At 46.0% G+C, this 20,957-nt stretch overlaps 1 protein-coding gene across 1 annotated transcript in view; it reads left to right on the forward strand.

The window, feature by feature from the left end:
- Positions 1 to 20,957, forward strand: part of DNAH1 (dynein axonemal heavy chain 1) — a 125,875-nt gene that overhangs the window by 42,480 nt on the left and 62,438 nt on the right. Inside the window, exons 21-35 of the mRNA XM_032791392.2 lie at positions 3,675 to 3,839; positions 4,956 to 5,077; positions 5,763 to 5,868; positions 7,471 to 7,650; positions 8,462 to 8,602; positions 10,286 to 10,449; positions 11,099 to 11,212; positions 11,907 to 12,095; positions 13,106 to 13,211; positions 14,074 to 14,187; positions 17,110 to 17,259; positions 17,788 to 17,874; positions 18,127 to 18,313; positions 19,741 to 19,832; positions 20,435 to 20,589. Coding sequence (XP_032647283.1) covers positions 3,675 to 3,839; positions 4,956 to 5,077; positions 5,763 to 5,868; positions 7,471 to 7,650; positions 8,462 to 8,602; positions 10,286 to 10,449; positions 11,099 to 11,212; positions 11,907 to 12,095; positions 13,106 to 13,211; positions 14,074 to 14,187; positions 17,110 to 17,259; positions 17,788 to 17,874; positions 18,127 to 18,313; positions 19,741 to 19,832; positions 20,435 to 20,589 — 2,072 coding nt within the window. The remainder of the gene's footprint in view (positions 1 to 3,674; positions 3,840 to 4,955; positions 5,078 to 5,762; positions 5,869 to 7,470; positions 7,651 to 8,461; positions 8,603 to 10,285; positions 10,450 to 11,098; positions 11,213 to 11,906; positions 12,096 to 13,105; positions 13,212 to 14,073; positions 14,188 to 17,109; positions 17,260 to 17,787; positions 17,875 to 18,126; positions 18,314 to 19,740; positions 19,833 to 20,434; positions 20,590 to 20,957) is intronic.

Below are 20,957 nucleotides of genomic sequence, written 5' to 3' on the forward strand. Positions count from 1 at the left end.
AGTGACTTTATTTACTTAAGCAGCTGTAATCGAAGGGGAGGGTGGATTGCTTACATGGATGACTTTTAGTAAAGAATACATGATTTTTAGCGATAGTTATTTTATTTCCTTAAGCAAGCTGTAATTGAAGGGTGAGGCGTGGGGGTTGCTTACAGGGAAGGAGTCAATGCGGGGGTGTTCATGAGAAGGGAAAACAACACAGCAGTCACACTGTACCCTGCGCCGTTTTCAAGCTTCTCGATGCGCACGCTCCTGTGTGTGCTCTTCTAATCGCTCCCGGCATGGTCTGGCTGCGCTACTCAGGCGGCCCAGGTGATTTGCCTCAGCCTCCCACCCCGCCATAAAGGTCTCCCCTTACTCTGACCAGAGGATGTGGAGCACACAGCAAGCAGCAATAACAAAGGGGATATTGGTCTTGGCTAGGTCTGAACGAGTCAGTAATGTGCTGCCATGCGCAGCCTTTAAACGGCACATGCACATTCTTACCACCATCCTGCACATTGCTCAGCTGTGGTTGAACAGCTCCTGACTACTGTCCAGGTTCCCTGTGTATGGCTTCATGAGCCATGGCATCAAGGGGTAGGATGGGTCACCCAGGATAACGACAGGCATTCACATCCCGTGTTATTTCTGGTCTGGGAAGTAAATCCTTGCTGCAGCCGTTTAAACATAGTAGTGCTTCTGAAGACGCGAGCGTCATAACCTTCCTGGCCATCCCACGTGGATGTTGGTGAAACGTCCCTTGTGATCACCAGTGCTTGCAGCACCATTGAAAGTACCCCTTGCCGTTACTACTGGGTGCCCTGGCCTCTGGGGCCAAGATAGGGATATGCGTTCCATCGCCTGCCTACAGTTAGGATCCCATTGCAGCAAAGCCATCCACTATGACCTGCACATTTCCCAGTCACAACCTTTCGTAGCCAGCTTATGATGCTTTGCTACTTGCATCACGGCGCCCCCACAGTAGAGTTTTCCCACTACAAATGATTCCCCGACTGACAGGTAGCTGTCTGGCATTGCAAGCGTCCAGAGGGTATTGCCACTCGCTTCTCCACTGTGAGGGCTGCTCTCATCTTAGTATTATTGGCGTTTCAGGGCAGGGGAAAGCAATCACAAAGTTCATGAAGTGCTCTTACGCATGCACAAGTTTCACAGCCACTCCGAATCGTCCCCACACCTGCAAAACTATGCGGTCCCACCAGTCTGTGCTTGTTTTCCCCGGGCCCAAAATTGGCGTTCAATGGGTAGAACCTGCCCCATTACCAGCAGGAGCTCCAAAATGCAGGGGCCCGCTTGTTGAGAAATCAGTGTCCATGTTCCTATCACACTTCATCGCCGCGCTGCCGTTAGCCGCTCCTCCTCGCCTGCCTTTTGCAGTTTCATTTCAGCATAGAATGCGCGAGGTGTTTACAACGTCCACGATTGCGGTATTGATCTGAGCAGGTGTCCATGCTTGCTGTGCTATGGCGTTTTCACAGTTCACCCAGGAAAAAAAGGCACAAATGATTTCGCTGCTGTTTCACGGAGGGAGGGGTGAGGCTGTACCAGAACCACCCAACAATGATTTTTGTCCCATCAGGCAACTGGGCTCTCAACCCAGACTTCCAAGGGGCAGGGAGACTGCAGAACTATGGATAGCTACGGAATAGCTACCCACAGTGCACAACTCGAAATCGATCGCTAGCCTCAGACCATGGACGCACACCGCCGAATTACTGTGCCTAGTGTGGACGCGTGCTATCGACATTATAATATCTGTTTTATAAAACCGGTTTAAGTTAATTCAAAATTATCCCGTAGTGTAGACGTACCCAGACACAACTGATTTTTCCAGACTGAATACGTTGGTTAGCCAACATTCCATTGTGTTCAGCTCGGTGCTCTGGTAGACCGCAGGGTGAAGTTTCTTAGCCTCTGTGATCTTGCATTAAAACCCAAGTGACATAACACTTAGGAGCTTCTTCCTGAAGGCTGCCATTTGCCTGAAGACTGGCTTTGTTTGAGAGATTAGCAGTATGGGGTGGTCCAGTGAAGAGGCAGTAAACAGGCCCTATCTAAACTAAACATAACCCATGTTTAAATGTGGCCAACAAACATAGTTATGACTAAATCATGTTATAACATGACTTATTCTTGCCTGTATGGACAGGACCATGTTTTAATTTAAGAATCTGCCTCCGTTAATATGTGGTTCTTTAACCTTAATATAAGATGATATTTTTTTCCTGCCACACAGCTGAGGAAAAAACAGAGTTTGACTCCATGTTTAATCAGTTCTTTGTAATTTTTGTACCTCTGTTAGCCCCTGTGGTTGCATTGAGCATGTTCTCTCTCCAACCCCGGTGCAGCTGCACCAGTGCTAGCGATGGCGGGAGCACTGCTGTGGGTCAGATTCAGGCATTCTTATCACTGTGTCGTTGACAGTTGCTCTGATCAGGGTTGGCTGACACAGTATAAAACCAGCAGTATCTGGTCCACAGGAGCAGGTGCACTATTGCTAGAGTTGGAGGGGCTGTATTGGTGCCAGAGAAGCACAAGGAGAATTTAAGAAAATCTCTATGTGGATGCAGTCTTCAATATATATTGCCATCAGCCGAAAGCGTGTCACATCGTAGGGACACTCTACAAAGCTTTGCAGGATTCTGTGGAGCTTGAAACATCAAGTAAATGAACACTGAACAATGAGCTATTATTTCCACGTCTTAGCTGGTTCTTGAACACCGTGTTCTAAATCCCTTTCAGGCAGTATTTCCTGTGTGTTTTCTTATTTTAAATGTTTGGAATTTATCCAAATATTTTGTTTGAAATGTTCTTAATTGAAGTTTTCACTGAGCATTCTGTGAACAAGGTCAGATTGAGCTGGTATTGGCGGGAACTGTGTGCCAGCACTTCTCTGGCAGCCACATCAGATTCTGCAGAATTTAAGCTTTCATCTTAAAACATAGTAAAAACTTTGCACTTCCTGTTGCAAGATAGCCACCTTTGGACTAGGCTCCCTGGAGCAGAAATGCACCCCATGGGGATTTGATTTCTAAAGTGCACTGTGTTGCACATTAACTGGTCCATGTAGCCTGTGCTGGAATGCAGTAAAGGTTCCCTGGTGTTCCTTAACGTAGTACTGTTTGAAACAGCACTTTGTTAAAGCACACTAAGGAATCTTTAGTGCACACCAGCAAGGTCTGCACAGACCAATTAATGCACAAGACGTTAGTGTGCTCTAGAAATCACACCCCATAGGGCACATTACCCCATCATGTAGACAAGCCCTTAATGTGACCTGATGTCCTGTTGTCTACAGGCCGACAGAAGGAATAGCTCTAGGAACTTAATGCTGCACCGTTAAGTCTGTGGCTGTTTTAATGTTTACTTCAATGGGAGAAGGATAGGGCCTACATATAGATGTGAACCGCCCCCATTCATCCCAGGGGGTATTGACTCTGATGCCTATTAATGAGAATTTAAATGTCAATGTTGTTAGCAATGAAATAATAGGAAATTATTTTAGTAGAAACAACCAGCTGCTCTGGGTGGATTTTAGTGTTGTGAGTGGTGTTTTAGGAGAAGATCACCTCTCTTATCTCCAATATGAGCCCAGGGCATGTAGAGAGGAACTGTTTTAGGAACTATACTTATTGCAGTAGGCCTCTTGACCTGATTACATGACTTCCCACCAGGATGTCCTAGAGGAGTGGCTGACATGCCAGCGCTCCTGGCTATACCTGGAGCCCATCTTTAGCTCAGAGGACATCAATAGACAGCTGCCAGTAGAAAGCAAACGCTACCAAACCATGGATAGGACCTGGAGGAAGATCATGAAGAATGCTAATGAGAACAGAGAGGTGAGGCTGTGTGTGCTCACATGGCATATGTGTGAATGTTTGCATGTGCACACTTGTATACTGCATGCACACATCTTTGCCTAGGTATTACTATCTTAGCTGCTTGCGTATGAATTACAATTGAATCCTTTTTTTCCTCTTGCATTCTTTGTTCACTTGCTTAGATTGCAGACTTCTCAAGGTAGGGACCATGGGCCAAATTCAGTCCTGATGGAAACAAATGCAACGATAGTGACTTACCTGCAATTGTGCACACTTATTCTAAAGCTACATTTGGCCCCCTTTTCTATACTTGTCTGTAAAAGCACCATGCGCAGGTATGGCACTGCATGAATAATACCCTTGGTCAGGGGAGCTTGCTAAGTTTCTTCTTTTAAAATGCTGTTTACATTCCAGAGACAGAGGGTGTTTCTAAACTGTGTGCTGAGCCACTCGCCACCGCTCTGGCACTTCAGTAACTTGCCCACGTTTCCACCTCCCCATCAAGGATGAGCTGCAGAGACCTGCACCTGAGATCTGCCCCATGGTATGCAGATGGGTGCAAAGTCTGTTATTTCCCCCACCTTCTTATACAGCAGAGCCACAGCCTTTAATTTGCTTTGGGTCCTTACAAATAGGTCATCTCGTGACTTGTTCCGTAGACTAATTCCATCAGAAGCTTTAGCAGCATGACCTGACTCTCTCCCCCCACCCACCTCCTGATGCCTGATTCCCACTTTCACTTCCATGCACCACCTGGCTCCCTTCCCTCACCCCACATTCTACCTCCTCAGCCCCATTCCCCTGATGCTGGTACTACCATTCTGCACTCTCCTGCTGCCCAGCCCTTTCCTCCACAGAGACTGTCATTGTTTGTATTCAATGTTTGAATGTTGATCATCACTGTTTGGTATCTGGACAACTCTAAAATATGAAGACTTGTCTTATCTCTGAATGTAACTGCCTCTCTTGGCCCACAAAGCTCGTGTCTCTATAGAGCCATGTGAAAAAGCTTCTATGAATGAGCCACCCTGAGCCCAGCAATAATATCTCTCTGTAGCCAACTTGCCTCCAATGTGGTTATCTAACTAGGACTTAGTATACTGATGCTTTTTTTGATGTTCATGTACTTTCCAGGTGATTTCCCTGTGTCCCGATCCCAGGCTGCTGGAGAGCCTTCGGAAATGTAATCAACTACTTGACCTTGTGCAGAAAGGGCTGAGTGAATATCTAGAGACCAAGAGAGGAGCTTTCCCCAGGTAATCTCAAGACTGAAGGCCATTCTTAGGTGTGAAGTCAGAGAATCACTCTGATTACGGCTCCTAGGAACAAGTGCATCATTCTTTCTCGTCCAAAGCTCAATCTCATGGAACTCTCCTGAGTTTGCAGGTCTCAAGCAGGCTGCTTCTTTCAACCCAGAGATTTGATGGAGGAAAAAATAGGGCAGACTGTGTGGAAGTGACAACATGCTATTGCCCAGGGTTGAGGTAGGGGTAGTTTGATAGGATCACCACACGCCTGCACCTTTAAACATCAGCATGAGGAAGGGGGGATGAAGTGAAATGAGGGGAAATTAAATACTTTGGGCGTTACTCTTTTTAGCCCTACACCTAGAGTAGTCTTTGTTGCAGTACAAAATGAGAGTAAAATACTGTAAAATACTGTCATTTTACACCCACTCTACACTGGTATAAATGACTGCTCCGGGGAAGGACATCAGAGAGTCAGGCCGTTTTGTGGCAGAGAGACTCTCATTTAACTGGACTATGGTCACTGCTCTTCTGCACCAATGCAAATAATGCATGCTGACCAGCAGGATATCTTGAAGACCACCGCAATTGCTCTCACCAAAGTCTCAGTATTGTTGCCCAGTACTGCCAGGACTGAGCACCAAACCGCAGAGCAGAGACCAAAATGAGCTGCTAGCTCTGTCTCTGTTTTCAGGTTCTACTTCCTTTCGGATGATGAGCTGCTGGAGATACTGTCTCAGACAAAGAACCCCACTGCTGTACAGCCTCACCTCCGCAAGTGCTTTGAGAATATTGCACGGGTAGGTAAAGCAAGCTGTTTCCTCTCGGACTAGCAGGCATGTTTTGATGTTGGGAGTCATGTATTATGGAAATTTAGAACAATTATCAAGCATTGCAGTAAGGGAAGGAGATGGGTAGGACACAGGCTCACTGCCTTGTGAAGACAGCTCCGGGATTCTTTCAAATAGCCTCTACATCTCCACGTGAAAGAGAAGAGTTGAACTGGCTTTGTTCTCTTCTAAACTGCATTAAGGTGGCAGGTAGTTATAAATTCTACACTTTTTCCTCAGTCGTAATTATCATTAAAACACATCTCCAACGTTCTCAGTGGAGACGTATCCACACCACCACCACCACAGCTGGTCGCCTTGTTGATAGTCTCAGGAGATGCCAAGAACTGAGTGGGCCACAGAAGTTGAATTACCCTCTTGGTCCTGGGTCTCCCACCTAAATCAGAGTTGAAGCTCACTAGCCCGGTCATATGGGGGAAGCTTACAGAGCTGATTTGCCTGTTTTATTATTTCTAGAACAGTGACTCTCAACCTTTCCAGAATACTATACCCCTTTCAAGTGTCTGATTCGTCTTGTGTACTCCAAGTTTCACCTCACTTAAAAACTTACAAAATCAGACATAAAAACACATAGCACTCTATTACTGAAAAATTGCTGACTTTCTCATTTTTACTATATAATTATAAAATAAATCAGTTTTAATATAAATATTGTACTCACATTTCAGTGTGTAGTATACAGAGCAGTATAGATAAATTATTGTGTATGAAATTTTAGTTTGTACTGACTTCACTAGTGCTTTTTATGTTGTGTGTTGTAAAATTAGGCAAATATCTAGATAAGCTGATATATCACTGGAAAACCTTTGAGTACCCCCAGGGGTACATGTGGCCCTGGTTGTGAACCACTGTAGTAGAAGACTTCAAATTCCAGGACTGTCAATCCACAGCTAACCTCGCAGCAGCTACCCTCCCTTAAAAGCCCCCCCTCCACAGCAGCTAATCCCGCCCGGGGAGCCCGCTCCAGCTCACCTCTGCTCCGCCTCCGCTGAGCATGCGGGTGCTGCTCTAATTCTCCCCTCCCAGGCTTGTGGCGCCGATTGGAGGAGACTTGGGGGGGGCTGTGTGCTCAGCAGAGGAGGCAGAGTGGAGGTGATCTGGGGCGGGGAGCGGTTCTCCTGTGTGCCTCCCCCCATTACTGCAGGTGGCCCTCGGCGCTCCCCCGCCCCAGGTCACCTCCACTCCACCTCCTCGCCTGAGTGGGCTTTTAGGCACCCTCAACCACTCGGTGGCCGCCTAGTTTGCCTAAAGGGTTGCACAGGCCCTGACCACAACCAAATTGTGGGCAGATCTATAAGTAGCCTAAATCAATGTAGCTCTATTGATTTGAATGGAGCTACACAGCTTTGCTCCAGCAGACAGTCTGGTCCTGTGTGATTATTTTTGCTGTAGACCTGGGTGCACAGCTGTTTTACTCTCTGTAAGGACAAAAATATTACACATATTCATATTGAAACAGTGTCTCAATTCCTTGTGTCTTGACCAGTGTTGATAAGAAGGCATGGATAGAGGGGACTCTCCACTAATATTGTGCTGTGATTCCCCCATTAGCTGCTCTTCCAGGAGGACCTACAGATCACACATATGTACTCTGCAGAAGGGGAGGAGGTGAAGCTGTTTTTCCCCATTTATCCCACTGGCAATGTGGAGAACTGGCTGCTGGAAGTCGAGAAATCTATGAAGGCCAGCGTGCGGGACAATATTGAAAGATCGATCAGGGTTTATCCACATGTGAGAGTCTTACACCCACACTGTTCTTCTGCTCTTCACCCACAAATACAGATGGAGTTCAACAGGTAGCATTTGGCATGTCTTGGCTCAAGAGAACATGGTCATCAATGACAGCCAGCAGAATTGTTTTTCTTACACCCTACGGTTTTTACAGTGTAGCCTTTGACCCTGCTATATGATTCCATTTCTACTCCTTGCTCTGTTCTGCTCCCTTCTTGGGATAGGGCTCCCTCTTTTATTTTCTTCTCCAGCGCTTGGGTTGATCACATAGTGCAAAGAGATAGTAGCAGTAGTAACATAGGGCCAGATTAATTCCTGAGACCAATGGACGTACACCAGGGATGAATCTCAGCCATACGTTTCTATGGACGCAGGTAGACAATCGAGATCACACTTCAGTTGGTGGTTGGGAGAAAGGAAGGTAAAAAAAGATGGGGTATCAGAAATCTCAGGCATTATTATACTCTAGGAATCTGAATCACCAATAAACCGGAATTCTCTGTAGGAGTGGAACTTGTTCTGCTGGTTCCCATGGATTCCCAGTCGTCACCTGCCTTTGGCAGTTCTCCATCTTGCATAGCCAAATGATCTATTGCAGAGAAGGCACCTAAGCATCCATTGTCTGGATGCCCAGCATCTTGGGGAAGCTTTTTCATAGCAACTGGAGAAAATAGGGTAGACAACTAAGTAGAAATTGTTATATCTGATGTGGAGTTGGATAGGTTCCAGGCATGGGGAATGAGACAAGGGATCATGAAAGAAAAGATATTTGTAGTGCTTATTACCAATATAATGTATGTTTTTTTTAAAGACACCACGTAGTTCATGGGTCTTGCAATGGCCCGGGCAGGTGACCATCGCTGGCTGTCAAACTTACTGGACAAAGGAAGTATCTGAGGCCCTGGAGGCTGGGGATTTGTCAACCAGGCTGTTTCCACAGCTGAGTGCTCAGGTAGGAAAGATGAATAAGTGCTGACCAGGTATAGATTTCTCCACACAGAGACCTGGTCTTTTATCACCTTCAACATGTAAAACAGTCTTGACTTCAAATCAGTCAACAGCCATAACCTGAGATACTGATGCAGCTGCATCTAGTCCAGGGATCTCAAACTCAAATCACCGCGAGGGCCACATGAGGACTAGTACATTGGCCTGAGGGCCTCATCACTGACACCTTTTCATATAAAGATACAAAAGCCCCGGCTCTGCCCCTAGCCCCGTCCCCACTCCACTCCTTCCATGAGGCCCTGCTCCTGCCCCGTCTCTTCCCATTTCTTCCCCGCCCCCATTCCAACCCCTTCCCCGAAATCCCCATCCCAACTCCGCCCCCTCCCTACTCCTATTCCAACCCCTTCCCCAAATCTCCGCCTCTGCCCTGCCTCTTCGCCTCATCCCCTGAGCGCGTGGCTTCCTGCTCCCTCCTGGAAAGTGCTAAGTGCCGCCAAACAGCTGTTTGCCAGTGGGAAGCACCTGGAGGTAGGCAGAGGCGTGGAGACGTGGTGCGTTGGAGGGGAGGGGAGACGGCGAGTGAGGGGAGCTTGATGGCCGCAGGAAATAACTCTGAGGGGGCGGGGCAGGGAGCTTGATGGGCCGCAGCAAATAATTTCGCGAGTTGCGTGTTTGAGACCCCTCCACTAGAGAAATTTTCCAAAGTTAGATCAGTTATTTTCAACAGCATGTTACATTAGTATGTGAAAGAATTGAACTCCAATGATAGTGGGGAAAATAATGAATACAGTAAAATGAGATCTCTAAGAGTTCTACCATTGTTTTCTTAATCTGCACATACCTCATCTAGCATATGACCTTATCAGAGCTATGCTCCCATAACTTGGTCATGCTCTAGCATGGCACTATGGGATACTGTCCTTGTGGAGGTGTGGTCCTATGTAACAATGGAGTATTTCATCAGTGCATCCACACCCTGCCCTAAGTCACAGTTCAATATCTTGTATGAATGGTGATACCTCCCATCATCTGAATGCCTTGCAGTCTTGAATATATTTATTCTCACAATACCTCTTAGAGGCAGGGCAGTGCTATTATCCCATAGTACAGATGGGAACTGAGGCAGAGAGAGGTCGAGCGGCTTGCCTAATGTCATAAAGGAAGTCTTTGGGAGGGGAGGGAATTGAACCTGGGCCTCCCGTGGTCCAAATTAGTGCCTTGTCTACTGGGCCATCCTTCCTCTCCACCTTTGGCCATCGTTCAGTACAGGGGTTCTCAAACTTCATTGCATCGCAACCCCCTTCTGACAACAAAAATGACAACATGACCCCAGGAGGTGAGACCAAAGCCTGAGCCTGCCCAAGCTCCGCCCTGCCCCCAGTCGGGGGGCCAAAGCTGAAGTCCAAAGGCTTAAGTCCCAAGCAGGGGGTCTGTAATCTGAGCCCCCGTGTCCAGGGCTGAAGCCCTTGGGCTTCAGCTTCAGCAGCGGGCGGTGGGGCTCGGGCTTTGCCCCATGCCCCAGCAAGTCTAAGCCAGTCCTGGCAACTCCATTAAAATGGGGTCACAACCTACTTTGGGTTCCGACCCACAGTTTGAGAACTGTTGGTTTAGTACCTTGTTGGTGAGAGAATAGAAGTCAGAATGCAATTCAGAGCCAGTTCTGACTAGCTTCCCTTTCCTTGCACAGCTAAGTGATCTGGTAGCCCTTGTTCGAGGAAAGCTATCGAGGATGCAGCGAACAGTGTTATCAGCTCTCATTGTGATTGAAGTCCATGCCAAGGATGTTGCTGCTAAGCTGATTGAGGAGAATGTGATGAGTGAGAATGATTTTGAGTGGATCTCTCAGCTCAGGTAAGGAAAACAGCCATCAAACCTGGTCTGGATTCACTGGCCACCATCCATTATCATTACCTATCAGCAGCATCAGTAACACGAAGGGAAATCAAGTGTGTTTGCATAGTGTGTCTATTTAAGACTAATCTTAGAGCCAAGTGAATTGAATGTCTTAGGAGTATATCACAGTCAGTTACACCATCGCGACTGCGCATCTGTAACCCATGCCTGCCTCTGTCATGCTATGTTAAGACAGACCCAGGCTCTGGGGCACTTTCTCCTCGCATGTGATACATGGATTAGACCCTGCCACAACATTCTAATGGCCTGCCCATGCCCAGTGGGGAGGCATGATTCTTGACAATGTTGTCAGATGTTCTAACCAGTGAGGATTGTAGACATACCCGTTGCACACCACCTCTTGCTTACAATTGTTTCCTGGCACCCAGAGAAGTCAGGATTGTCCTTCCAGCCAACACCACTGCCTTCCTAAAGGCAAGCAATTACTTATTATCTCTGACCCAGTGCTGAGGTAGCACATGAGTCCTGGCGCCTGGAGTGCAGTAAATTGTATCAGCCACAAGCAGTGTCTCTTTTAGCTCTTGCTGTTATTGTACTCCTGCCAGTACTTGTTTGTCTTTGAGATTCCATTTTCACTCACCATTAGATACTACTGGACAAGGAATGATCTGTACATCCGAGCAGTGAATGCTGAATTCATCTATGGCTATGAATATTTGGGAAACAGTGGACGCCTGGTCATCACACCCCTCACTGACAGGTACAGAGATTATTCAGAGAATAATAACTAAGCATCTGTGTAGTTTTGGGTGAACAGATCTTATTCTGAGTTAAATCCAGGATCTTCCTGTGCCAGCCTTACTCATGCTGAACAGCACTTAATTACACAAGTAGCCTTGGGACTGTTTGTACAGGCAGGTGTTACTTGAGATGAGGTAGATTGGGCCCTTACTGATGTTGGTTCTACAGGATTCCTAATGATCCATGCTCCCACCGACCAGTTAAAGATTTATGCTATGGCATGATTCTTAGTGAACTGCTCTGAGACATATAAAAAATCCGTCTGAATAACAAAGGGCTCATTCTATTCTTGGTGATTACACACCCTTGGACACATAAACCAGTACCATGGAGTATGTGTGTTTCCTAGTAATGATGATAATAATACTTAGCTCTCTTATAGTAGTCATACCCCTTACAGACAGGCAGACAGTGGATTTCCATCAAATTGAACAAGGGGTTAGCCATGCAACTCCCCTTAATGTTAACAGAAGCCACTTAGCTAAATCCCTGAATATGTAAGTAAAGCTCTCTGAATAATATGGGATGGATTTCCAGTGATCATGCCAGGCAGATAGATAGAGCAGATCACCTTAAATAATGAAATGGGATCTACAGTTCTTAAGCCCAAGTAGGAACATTTCTAATGATCACTGTTCTCTTCATTGCTGTAGGTGCTACTTGACACTTACTGGAGCCCTGCATCTAAAATTTGGAGGAGCGCCTGCAGGACCTGCTGGAACGGGCAAAACTGAAACAACTAAAGATCTGGGGAAAGCTCTAGCCATACAGACAGTAGTGTTCAACTGCTCTGACCAGCTTGACTTCATGGCTATGGGAAAATTCCTGAAGGGACTAGCCAGGTGCAAAAAGTGGTTTAGGAAAAATAAAATGCCACCTGTGCCTTACAAGTGGGTGGGAGGGGGGAGGTGCTGGCAATCTGGATGAGGGCCCTGGAGCGGTAGCCATAAGGAAAAGAGGGGAGCTGTGGCATAATGTTAAAGGAGAATGAAAAAGGCCTTTCTGCATTGTTTTAATCATCTAGGAACTTTGCAGTTCCAAAGCTAATGAGTGATGGGATGGACGCATGATGCTAGCCTTATGTCTGTTGGAAGGAAAGATAGAGGCGTTGTTGTGCGAGTATAAAGGAACAGTTGGATTCTTGTCAAGCAAAAATAAAATGCTTTGCACCATTTTCATTTGGGGCTGTCTACAAATGCTGTCAGCTCACATGTACGTCTTTGACCCTTTGCATGTCCGGCTGGGTCAGTCCTCAGACCTGTTAAATCTCCAGAGGAGAGAACCTGCTGACCATAGCCTTGACTGAGTAGCCAAGATAGCCTGTTGTGGTTCCCAGGGAATCCTTATAGAATTGGCCCCCTGTTCTCTGCATAACAGACAGAGCTGGTCCAATTGTGCATTGCACACATGCAGCCAATGCATTCTGATATCCTTTGCCAAACATTTTTTTGAAAGTAGTTTTATGTCTTTTTTTGAACATACCTAATGATGAGAGCACCTCTCTCATGCACAGACGTCTCTTCCTGGAATGCAATGCAGGCATCTTGGATGTCTAAATTATGTCAGCTGCACCTACATTATGGGTACAAAATGAGAGGCTGAGTTGATGTCCCTTTGAATAGTAGGCCTGTAATATGCTGTGTTTGTATCAGGCTGCCCATATGGTTACCTCCCCAGTTAACCATGGTGTAGTATCCTAGCAGCAATGCTGAGGACTGTTGGATTTGTTTCCTGCCTCTCTCTCATATGGCCACCCCCACACAGAACTGATACTTAGGGCTGGTTGAACTGCTAGAATTTCTCCCTATCTCTGTGTTCCTGACACTTCTCTGGTTTTCCCTTCCCTGCTTAGCTCTGGTGCGTGGGCTTGCTTTGATGAGTTTAACCGCATTGACGTTGAGGTGCTGTCTGTAGTGGCTCAACAGATAACAACCATTCAGAAGGCCCAGCAGCAAAGGGTGAGTCTTCAAAGATAGAGAAGGGCAATCCAGACATTGTCCTTTACTTCTCTGTCCTATATTTGGTTCTAATCTTAGAGCCAATGTGGACACTTAGTGGCACAGATGAGACTGTGCTACCATTCCTGATGGCCTCCACTGCGATGCAAGAAGTAAGATGTACTGTTGTGACTAGGAAAAAGCCAGCATGGTTGCTCATAAGTGATTGAAGGAATTCACAGTGTGTTATCCAGCCCCCAGATACTTCCAAAGCAACCCCCCTCCTCCCCCAACACACACCTCTGACTTCTTGATCCCATATGGAGATTCAGCAGTCAGTAGTTCTAACAGCCAACCACTGTGCTGCTCCTGGGAGGATTGATAAAGGTTAAGATCTGAAGCTGCTTGACATTGGCTTAGTAGAAACTTGCTTGCAGTTAATTCTGCTGCTTTATCCACCATCTGAAACTGTCTGCTCTCTCTTAAAAGGAATTTCAGGCTTTTTCTTGCCTCATGCCACAAATTAATTCTGTCCCCAATTCACAGACAGAATAAATGTGAAGGTGTCTGTTTATAGCTGGGGGTTGGAAGCCTCTTCGTGAGCAAAAGAAATATTGTAAGTGATCAGTAAATCTTCTGTGTAAGAGCCGAGCTCTTCATAAAAGGAGGAGAAATACTGCTCGTAAGACTTGGTTTCTGAATGGGAGCCAGAGCTAGTCATTCATACCAGTGAGGTGACCCATACCTGTCCCCAGTAGCTAATTTCAATATAGAGGGGAAAGTGGTTGTTTTTCTGGTACAAAGGAAGATCCTGTCATTTGCTTATTTAATTCCAGAGTCCCTGCCTTTGTTTATTGGGCATGGCCATGTTTTGGTTTTCTAGGTGGACCGCTTCATGTTTGAAGGAACTGAGATCCCACTGGTCCCATCCTGTGCAGTCTTCATCACCATGAACCCTGGATATGCTGGACGCACGGAATTACCAGATAACTTAAAGGTCAGTAAACACCATCAGTGCACTAGCACAGAGAGGAAGGATGGTTCTGTGGTCTGCTAATCTGACTTGGGTCCAGTTCCCTGCTCTGCCACAGACTTTCTGTGTGACTTTAGACAAGTCATTTAGTGTCTCAGTTCCCCCTCTGTAAGATGGGGATAATAGCTCTGCCTGGTCTCACAGGGATGTTGAGAGGGTAAATATATTAAAGATTATCATGATACCGTGGAGATGGGGGCAAAATAAGGACCTAAACTATCCAGATTATTACTGAAAAATGAATATATTCTGTACCTCATCCTCACATAGAGAAGGGAGTGGGATATAGCTACCCACTTGGCAAGTCACATGAGTTGAACAGACAAATATTTAAGAGATTGAGAGACCTAATATTTAATAAGGGAAGTCTGTGGCTGCTGTTCCATATAGTGAAGAGGCATCTTAGAGTGGGCTGACCTGGGGATTTAGAAGCAGCCCAGCATGGAAGACTCAGTTTCAGGAACAGCTTACTGTCTTCTTGGTTCTGTCTTTAGAGGGGATTTAAAAGAATGACACAGCTCATGATTACAATGTCTTGCGGCTACAGTGGCTTTTCTCCATGCGCACAGATTTCCCAGGTGTTGTGGAGACTCCTTGCTACCTCCAGTGAAATTGAACCACCTAAGCATGAGCGTTCATATTATTTTCTGATGGACCAGTACCCTGCCAGGGTGTACAGGAGGCCATGTGCATTGCAGTAGCCCTGGTATAGCCAATCCCACAGCTCCATCTCACAATGCCATACCCCTTTAGCAAGCATGAAAGCTGAGATGCTCGCTGAGGCTGGTCTCTGCCCTGCTGGGGAAATGGCTGGAAAAATACTCAGCACAGAGTGGATGCAATAAGAAAAATAAAATGTAGTTAGAAACATCCAGATCTCGCTCTCCAAAGAACCGAGTGATTCTGGGGGCTCAGCTGGAGAGGGCCTGATTTCCTAAGTGTGCTGAGTGCCTACTCGATGAAAATCCAATCAGGCATGTTAAATTGGGCTCCCAGAAATGGAGGCACCTACAACTACTACCTTCTTTAGAAAACAGGCCCTTAACTTTACGAACTTCATAATGACTGTGAAAGAAACATACAGGTTTTCTTGTTGCTTGCACATGAGCTGAGTGTGACCTGGCCTAGCTAGTGGGTTCAGGTGAGCTTGTGGCACAGATACTTAAAAATTAGTCAGTTATAACAATTTGTGAATGAGAGACACTAAACCCGTATCTCCTGTGACAAAGTTCCTCCTCTACCTTGGTGGGTCCTGCGCTTATTGGCGGATTTGTTCACCTCAGTGATCTTCCCCTCTTGTGGAACCCACAGTCTGGGTCAGCTCCTCCTGTGTCTGATCAGGAGTTGGGAGGTTTGGGGGGAACCCGGGCCTGCCCTCTACTCCGGGTTCCAGCCCAGGGCCCTGTGGATCACAGCTGTCTATAGTGCCTCCTGTAACAGCTGCATGACAGCTACAACTCCCTGGGCTACTTCCCCATGGCCTCCTCCAAACACCTTCTTTAGCCTCACCACAGGACTTTCATCCTGGTGTCTGATAACGCTTGTACTCCTTAGTCCTCCAGCAGCACACCCTCTCACTCTCAGCTCCTTGTGCCTCTTGCTCCCAGCTCCTCACACGCACTTCCTCTCCTCTGGCTCCCCCCTCCCTGACTGGAGTGAGCTCCTTTTTAAACCCAGGTGCCCTGATTAGCCTGCCTTGATTGGCTGCAGGTGTTCTAATCAGCCTGTCTGCCTTAATTGGTTCTAGCAGGTTCCTGATTACTCTAGTGCAGCCCCTGCTCTGGTCACTCAGGGAACAGAAAACTACTCACCCAGTGACCAGTATATTTGCCCTCACCCAGACTCCTGTACCCCACTGGCCTGGGTCTGTCACACTGCATAATGCCATTTTTATGCTGTACCTTTTCAGGATAGAACTCCATCTTGGTATTTACACTGTTAATAGTGAAACTGTGGATTGTGCAAAGTCTGAGGCTTGAGTCACTGAAACTGTAAATTGCTCCTCCCTCTCCCACCTCGTGACCCACCAGAGATTCACTTGAAGAGAAGGCAGAAAGTGTTGCAGCTGCTGCCTTTCTTCAAGATTTTAACTGGGACAGGGCAGCTATTCATTGTGGTTGGGGATCTATAGGAGCCCACCTTGGTAGGCTACTGGGGAGATGGACTGAATCAGTTTGTTCTCTGGCTGTCCAGGCTTTGCCTTCTCCTCTACCACCATTGTTTCCTATATGAATAGCACTGATCTCCATCAGACCTCCCAGAAAAGGGGAGCTTGTGTGGCTTTTTTGTGCCATTCCAGCTTACTCACCCCAGCCTAGCCAGCATGAACCCAGGTGTGATTCTGAACGGTGGTATTCTCCTTAGAAAACAATGTATCCAGTATTGTAAGAAATGGACAACAGCTGTGCTTCTGCCAGTCAGTGTAGCAAGGTGGTTGGTGATCTGGGCATGCCCATGCCACAAGAGATAAGAGAAAATGCTTTTGGTAGGATTCTAGGATCATTTTGATATCAAAAACCACATCTGTAAGTAAACACTGAGACTGGGACAGATCCTACAGAGAAGGGCTCAAAAGAGAACTAGATAAGTTCATAGAGGGTAGGTCCATCAATGGCGTCCCTAGCCTCTGTTTGACAGAAGCTGGGAATGGGTGAGAAGGGATGGATCACTTGATGATTGCCTGTTCTGTTCATTCCCTCTGGGGCACAGGATACTGGGCTAGATGGACCTTTGGTCTGAGCCAGTATGGCTGCTTTTGTGTTCGTATGTTTTAAAGCTCGTACTGCAGCCTAGGAGTAGAATTCTCACAAGTCTAGACCTGCTGGAGGAGAGAGCAGGGAGTAAAGTGGTGTCTTTATCCCGTCTTAATGGATTTATATATTCCAGGCTCTCTTCCGTCCTGTGGCTATGATGGTTCCAGATTACTCCATGATTGCAGAGATTTCTCTCTACTCCTTTGGGTTCAATGAAGCCAAGATCCTAGCAAAGAAGATCACCACTACGTTCAAGCTGTCATCGGAACAGCTCAGCAGCCAGGTCTGTGACTTCTTGATGTATAGCCTTTTCTAAAATGGGAAGGGCCTGGAGTATTGGAGTGTCTCTCTTAATTCAAGACTCCATAGTAGTTTAATGTTCCACAGGCCCTCGAGCCTTTCCCACTTTCACAACCACATCTGTGCCCCTCCTTCGTCCATCTCATTCTTCTTTAATGATGATTTGCATCCAGTTGTGGCCCAGCTATCCCTCATGCTGTAGTTTCATTTACTTTACACAAATGTGCAGAGCTGCTCTTGCATGACACTTGGGCCCAACAGCAGTTCCTTTTAATATTTCTCTTCATCCAGTTACCCTCCACCTCCTCATCCAGGACAATGCTCCTGGGGCATAAGACTTGCTGTTAAAGGAGATGACTTTTCTAGCTTACCTAGCAAACTGATGTGGGTGGGAGGGCTGCTGTTCCAAGGAAATACTCCCTTCCCCCCACCTAATAGATTGAGATTGCAAGTTCATTGTTCCAGGATGATGCGCTGTCTAATTTAGTAATTTCCTCCGTGCCTGGTACAGGACCATTATGACTTTGGAATGAGAGCTGTGAAGACTGTGATCTCAGCTGCTGGCAACCTAAAGAGAGAGAATCCTACCATGAATGAAGCAAGTATATTCTAGTTTCATCCATTATGGTTCCACACACATTGTTCTATATTCACCAGCAGGGGTCACTGCAGTCAGTAAGAATTCCAGGGAGACAGAATTTTAAAGGACTCACAGAGGTGCAGCCTGAGAAAAAGCAAAGAACAAAATAGACGCGACTTCGGAAGGATGAGGGATGTGACGGGCATCTTGCAGAAGGAAGCAGGAAGGGGAGCAGAGTTCATTTAACTATTGGTCCTTAATTCTTTGCAGGAGCTGATCTGCCTTAGGGCCATCCGGGATGTCAATGTACCCAAGTTCCTCCAGGATGACCTCAAACTGTTCAATGGTATTGTCTCTGACTTGTTTCCCAAGATCAAAGAGGAGCCTATTGAATATGGTATCCTAGAAGAAGCAATCCGCAAATCCTGCATCAAAGAAAACCTGAAGGATGTTGAGGGTAAGTGGAAAAGCTCTTAAAGGTGAATGGCAAAGTGAACTAAAATGTGTGTGTCTCTGTGTGTGCGTGTGTGTGCATGCACATGCATGTGCTACCACCTCTATGGCATGTGAAAATAGCTGCATCAACTATTTTCCTAGTGTTTTACTGCCTGGTACAGCAGAAATACCAGGCCCCGACTTCCCTCTCTTTCACAGAGGTCTGAAGCAATGTTTGGAGGACTTGGAGAGTGACATCACATTTGGAGGTTAAAGCCTAAGTGACAGCCCTCCAATCCCCTAGGTGACTGTGTGAGGGATGTTGACTCTTACACTGGGAGACCTGTACCTTGGATTTCAATCTCCAGCTATGGTATCATTTTTCAATGTCTCCAAAACATGTCAGAGGCCTCCAGAAAAATGGAATAAGTCAGGACCTGATGTTTCCAATGCAAAATAAAACTCAGAAGTTTAAAACAACCGAAACACACATTTGAGAAAATCTTTGTACATTATAAAGGAGCAGTAAAGAGCTCAAAACAATTATTTTCCATTGTTTTGCCATTTCCTTAATACTGCAGATGATACCTTTTATTCAGTGCCGTGCTACTCAAGGACAGTGCTGAACAGTGAAATGCAGGGATTGAATACAGAATGTGGTGTCATCTCTTGTTGTTATTGGATGCATCACTCTTTGATGAGCTATTGAAATACAGTAGGGATATTAAGGCACTAGGTGATTTGATAAGGGCTGAATTACTCTAATGCAGTGATACTCAGACTGAGGTTCCCGAGCCACAAGTGGCTCTTTAATGTGTCTCCTGTGACTCTTTGCAGCACATGATATTAAAACACTGAATGATTTAATTATTAAGCAATCAAGAGGCTTTTGCTGTGTTATGAACCAACTTTAGTTGTTAAAATAATAGTACTTGGTCAGTCATTTTGCTGTAAGAATTTTATATATATATATATATATATATATATATATATATATGCGCACACATTATGTGTGTACATGTAGATAGATAAAAGAGTAAATGAAACACTGAATTCACACTATAGTAGCTCTTTTGGGTAATGCTGATCACTAATTGGGCTCCTGAACCACTGAGGTCTGAGTATCACTGCTCTGATGATTATGGCCAATGACTGTTTGGCCAAAAAAACCAACTATATGCATCACTACCTTTGTCGCACCTGCTTAACTTTAAGGATAGGACTAGTCTCGTTGTCTTCAGTGGGACTGTTTTTTGCTTAAAGTTCAGCACATAGGCGAGTGCTTTGCTGGATTGAAGCCAGGGTCATTACAGGCCAGTAAAACCGCACTGGCTTATGAGATGTGGGCACCAAGTCCATTGCTCTGCCAGTTGGAGCATGCAACCCTCGGATTTGCTGGCAAGTGAAACAGATTACAAGATCCACATTCAGAATCTTGTTCCTTCTCAGGTTTTGTGACAAAGTGCATCCAGCTGTATGAGACCACTGTGGTGCGCCATGGCCTCATGCTGGTGGGGCCAGCAGGCTCGGGGAAAACAAAGGTAAAGGTGATTGAGATGCTGCATTGGGTACAGTGAGCCATTGCATGTATATGAATAGCGAGATGGGAGTGGAATGGGGAATCATAGAAGAGTGTTAAATCTTGCAAAAAACACTAATGCTGTACCAGCATTTCCAGCTCTCTGTGCATAGCAGCTATGGGAGTGAGAAGTTTTTGTTCTGACTTGAAATATAGATGAAAATATGGATTTGTAGTGGTGGTGAAGTATATTAGCAGCTTGCTCTTCTGCGCTTTGCAATCAGTCTCTGAGGCTTACTCGCGGTGTCCTTAACTTCAGAGTGCCATACAGAAGTTTGAAGATGGTTTTGAGGCTGGCCAGCTTCAACTACTATCATGTAGGGTCTCCGGATATTTCACCAGCCGCTAGTATTGGTGATTTAAGTTCCTTCCCTTCTTTTCTGTGATCAGCCTCTTTCTTACAGATCCATTTCCCAGGCTACTTCCAGACACTTGCGCAAAATCCTTCACTACATCTCCGCTGTCCTTGCTATCTTCGGAATCATGTCCCTGCAAGTTTACTTCCCCTCTGATTGTGGTCATAGAAGCCATGATATTTAATTCCCTTCCCTTCTGTCTCTGCAGTGTTACAGAGTTCTGGCAGCTGCAATGACCTCTCTGAAAGGTCAGCCTTCGGTCAGTGGTGGGAATTATGAAGCAGTCAACTACTTTATACTGAATCCGAAATCCATCACTATGGGTCAGCTTTATGGAGAGTTTGACTTGCTAACGCATGAATGGTAAAGGACAAAACCTATCATCCTCTTTCTCATCTGGTCTAGGGCTTCTTGTCATCCATGTAGGTCTATGAACTCTCTAGGATACAGCACCTTAAAGAGCTTTACTTGCTTTAGAGGAAAGAGTGAAGAATTCCTTTGGTGCTGTGTAAATCTGGCTTGTGCTGATGGCCTTCTGTAACTAAGGGAAAATAGTCAAAGAGAAGTTAGGTTCCCAACTCTCATTGCCTGCCATTGGGAATTAGGAACCTATCTTAGTGCTTGAATATCTCCCCTATACTACTTATTTCAGTGGTTCTCCATCCTCATTCTGCAGACTCCTCATTGAGAGAGACTCATCTCCCTTCTCAACAGCCCACTTATAACTGGCT

The sequence above is a fragment of the Chelonoidis abingdonii genome, chromosome 16, assembly GCF_003597395.2.
Source record: "Chelonoidis abingdonii isolate Lonesome George chromosome 16, CheloAbing_2.0, whole genome shotgun sequence".
NCBI lineage: Eukaryota > Metazoa > Chordata > Testudines > Testudinidae > Chelonoidis > Chelonoidis abingdonii.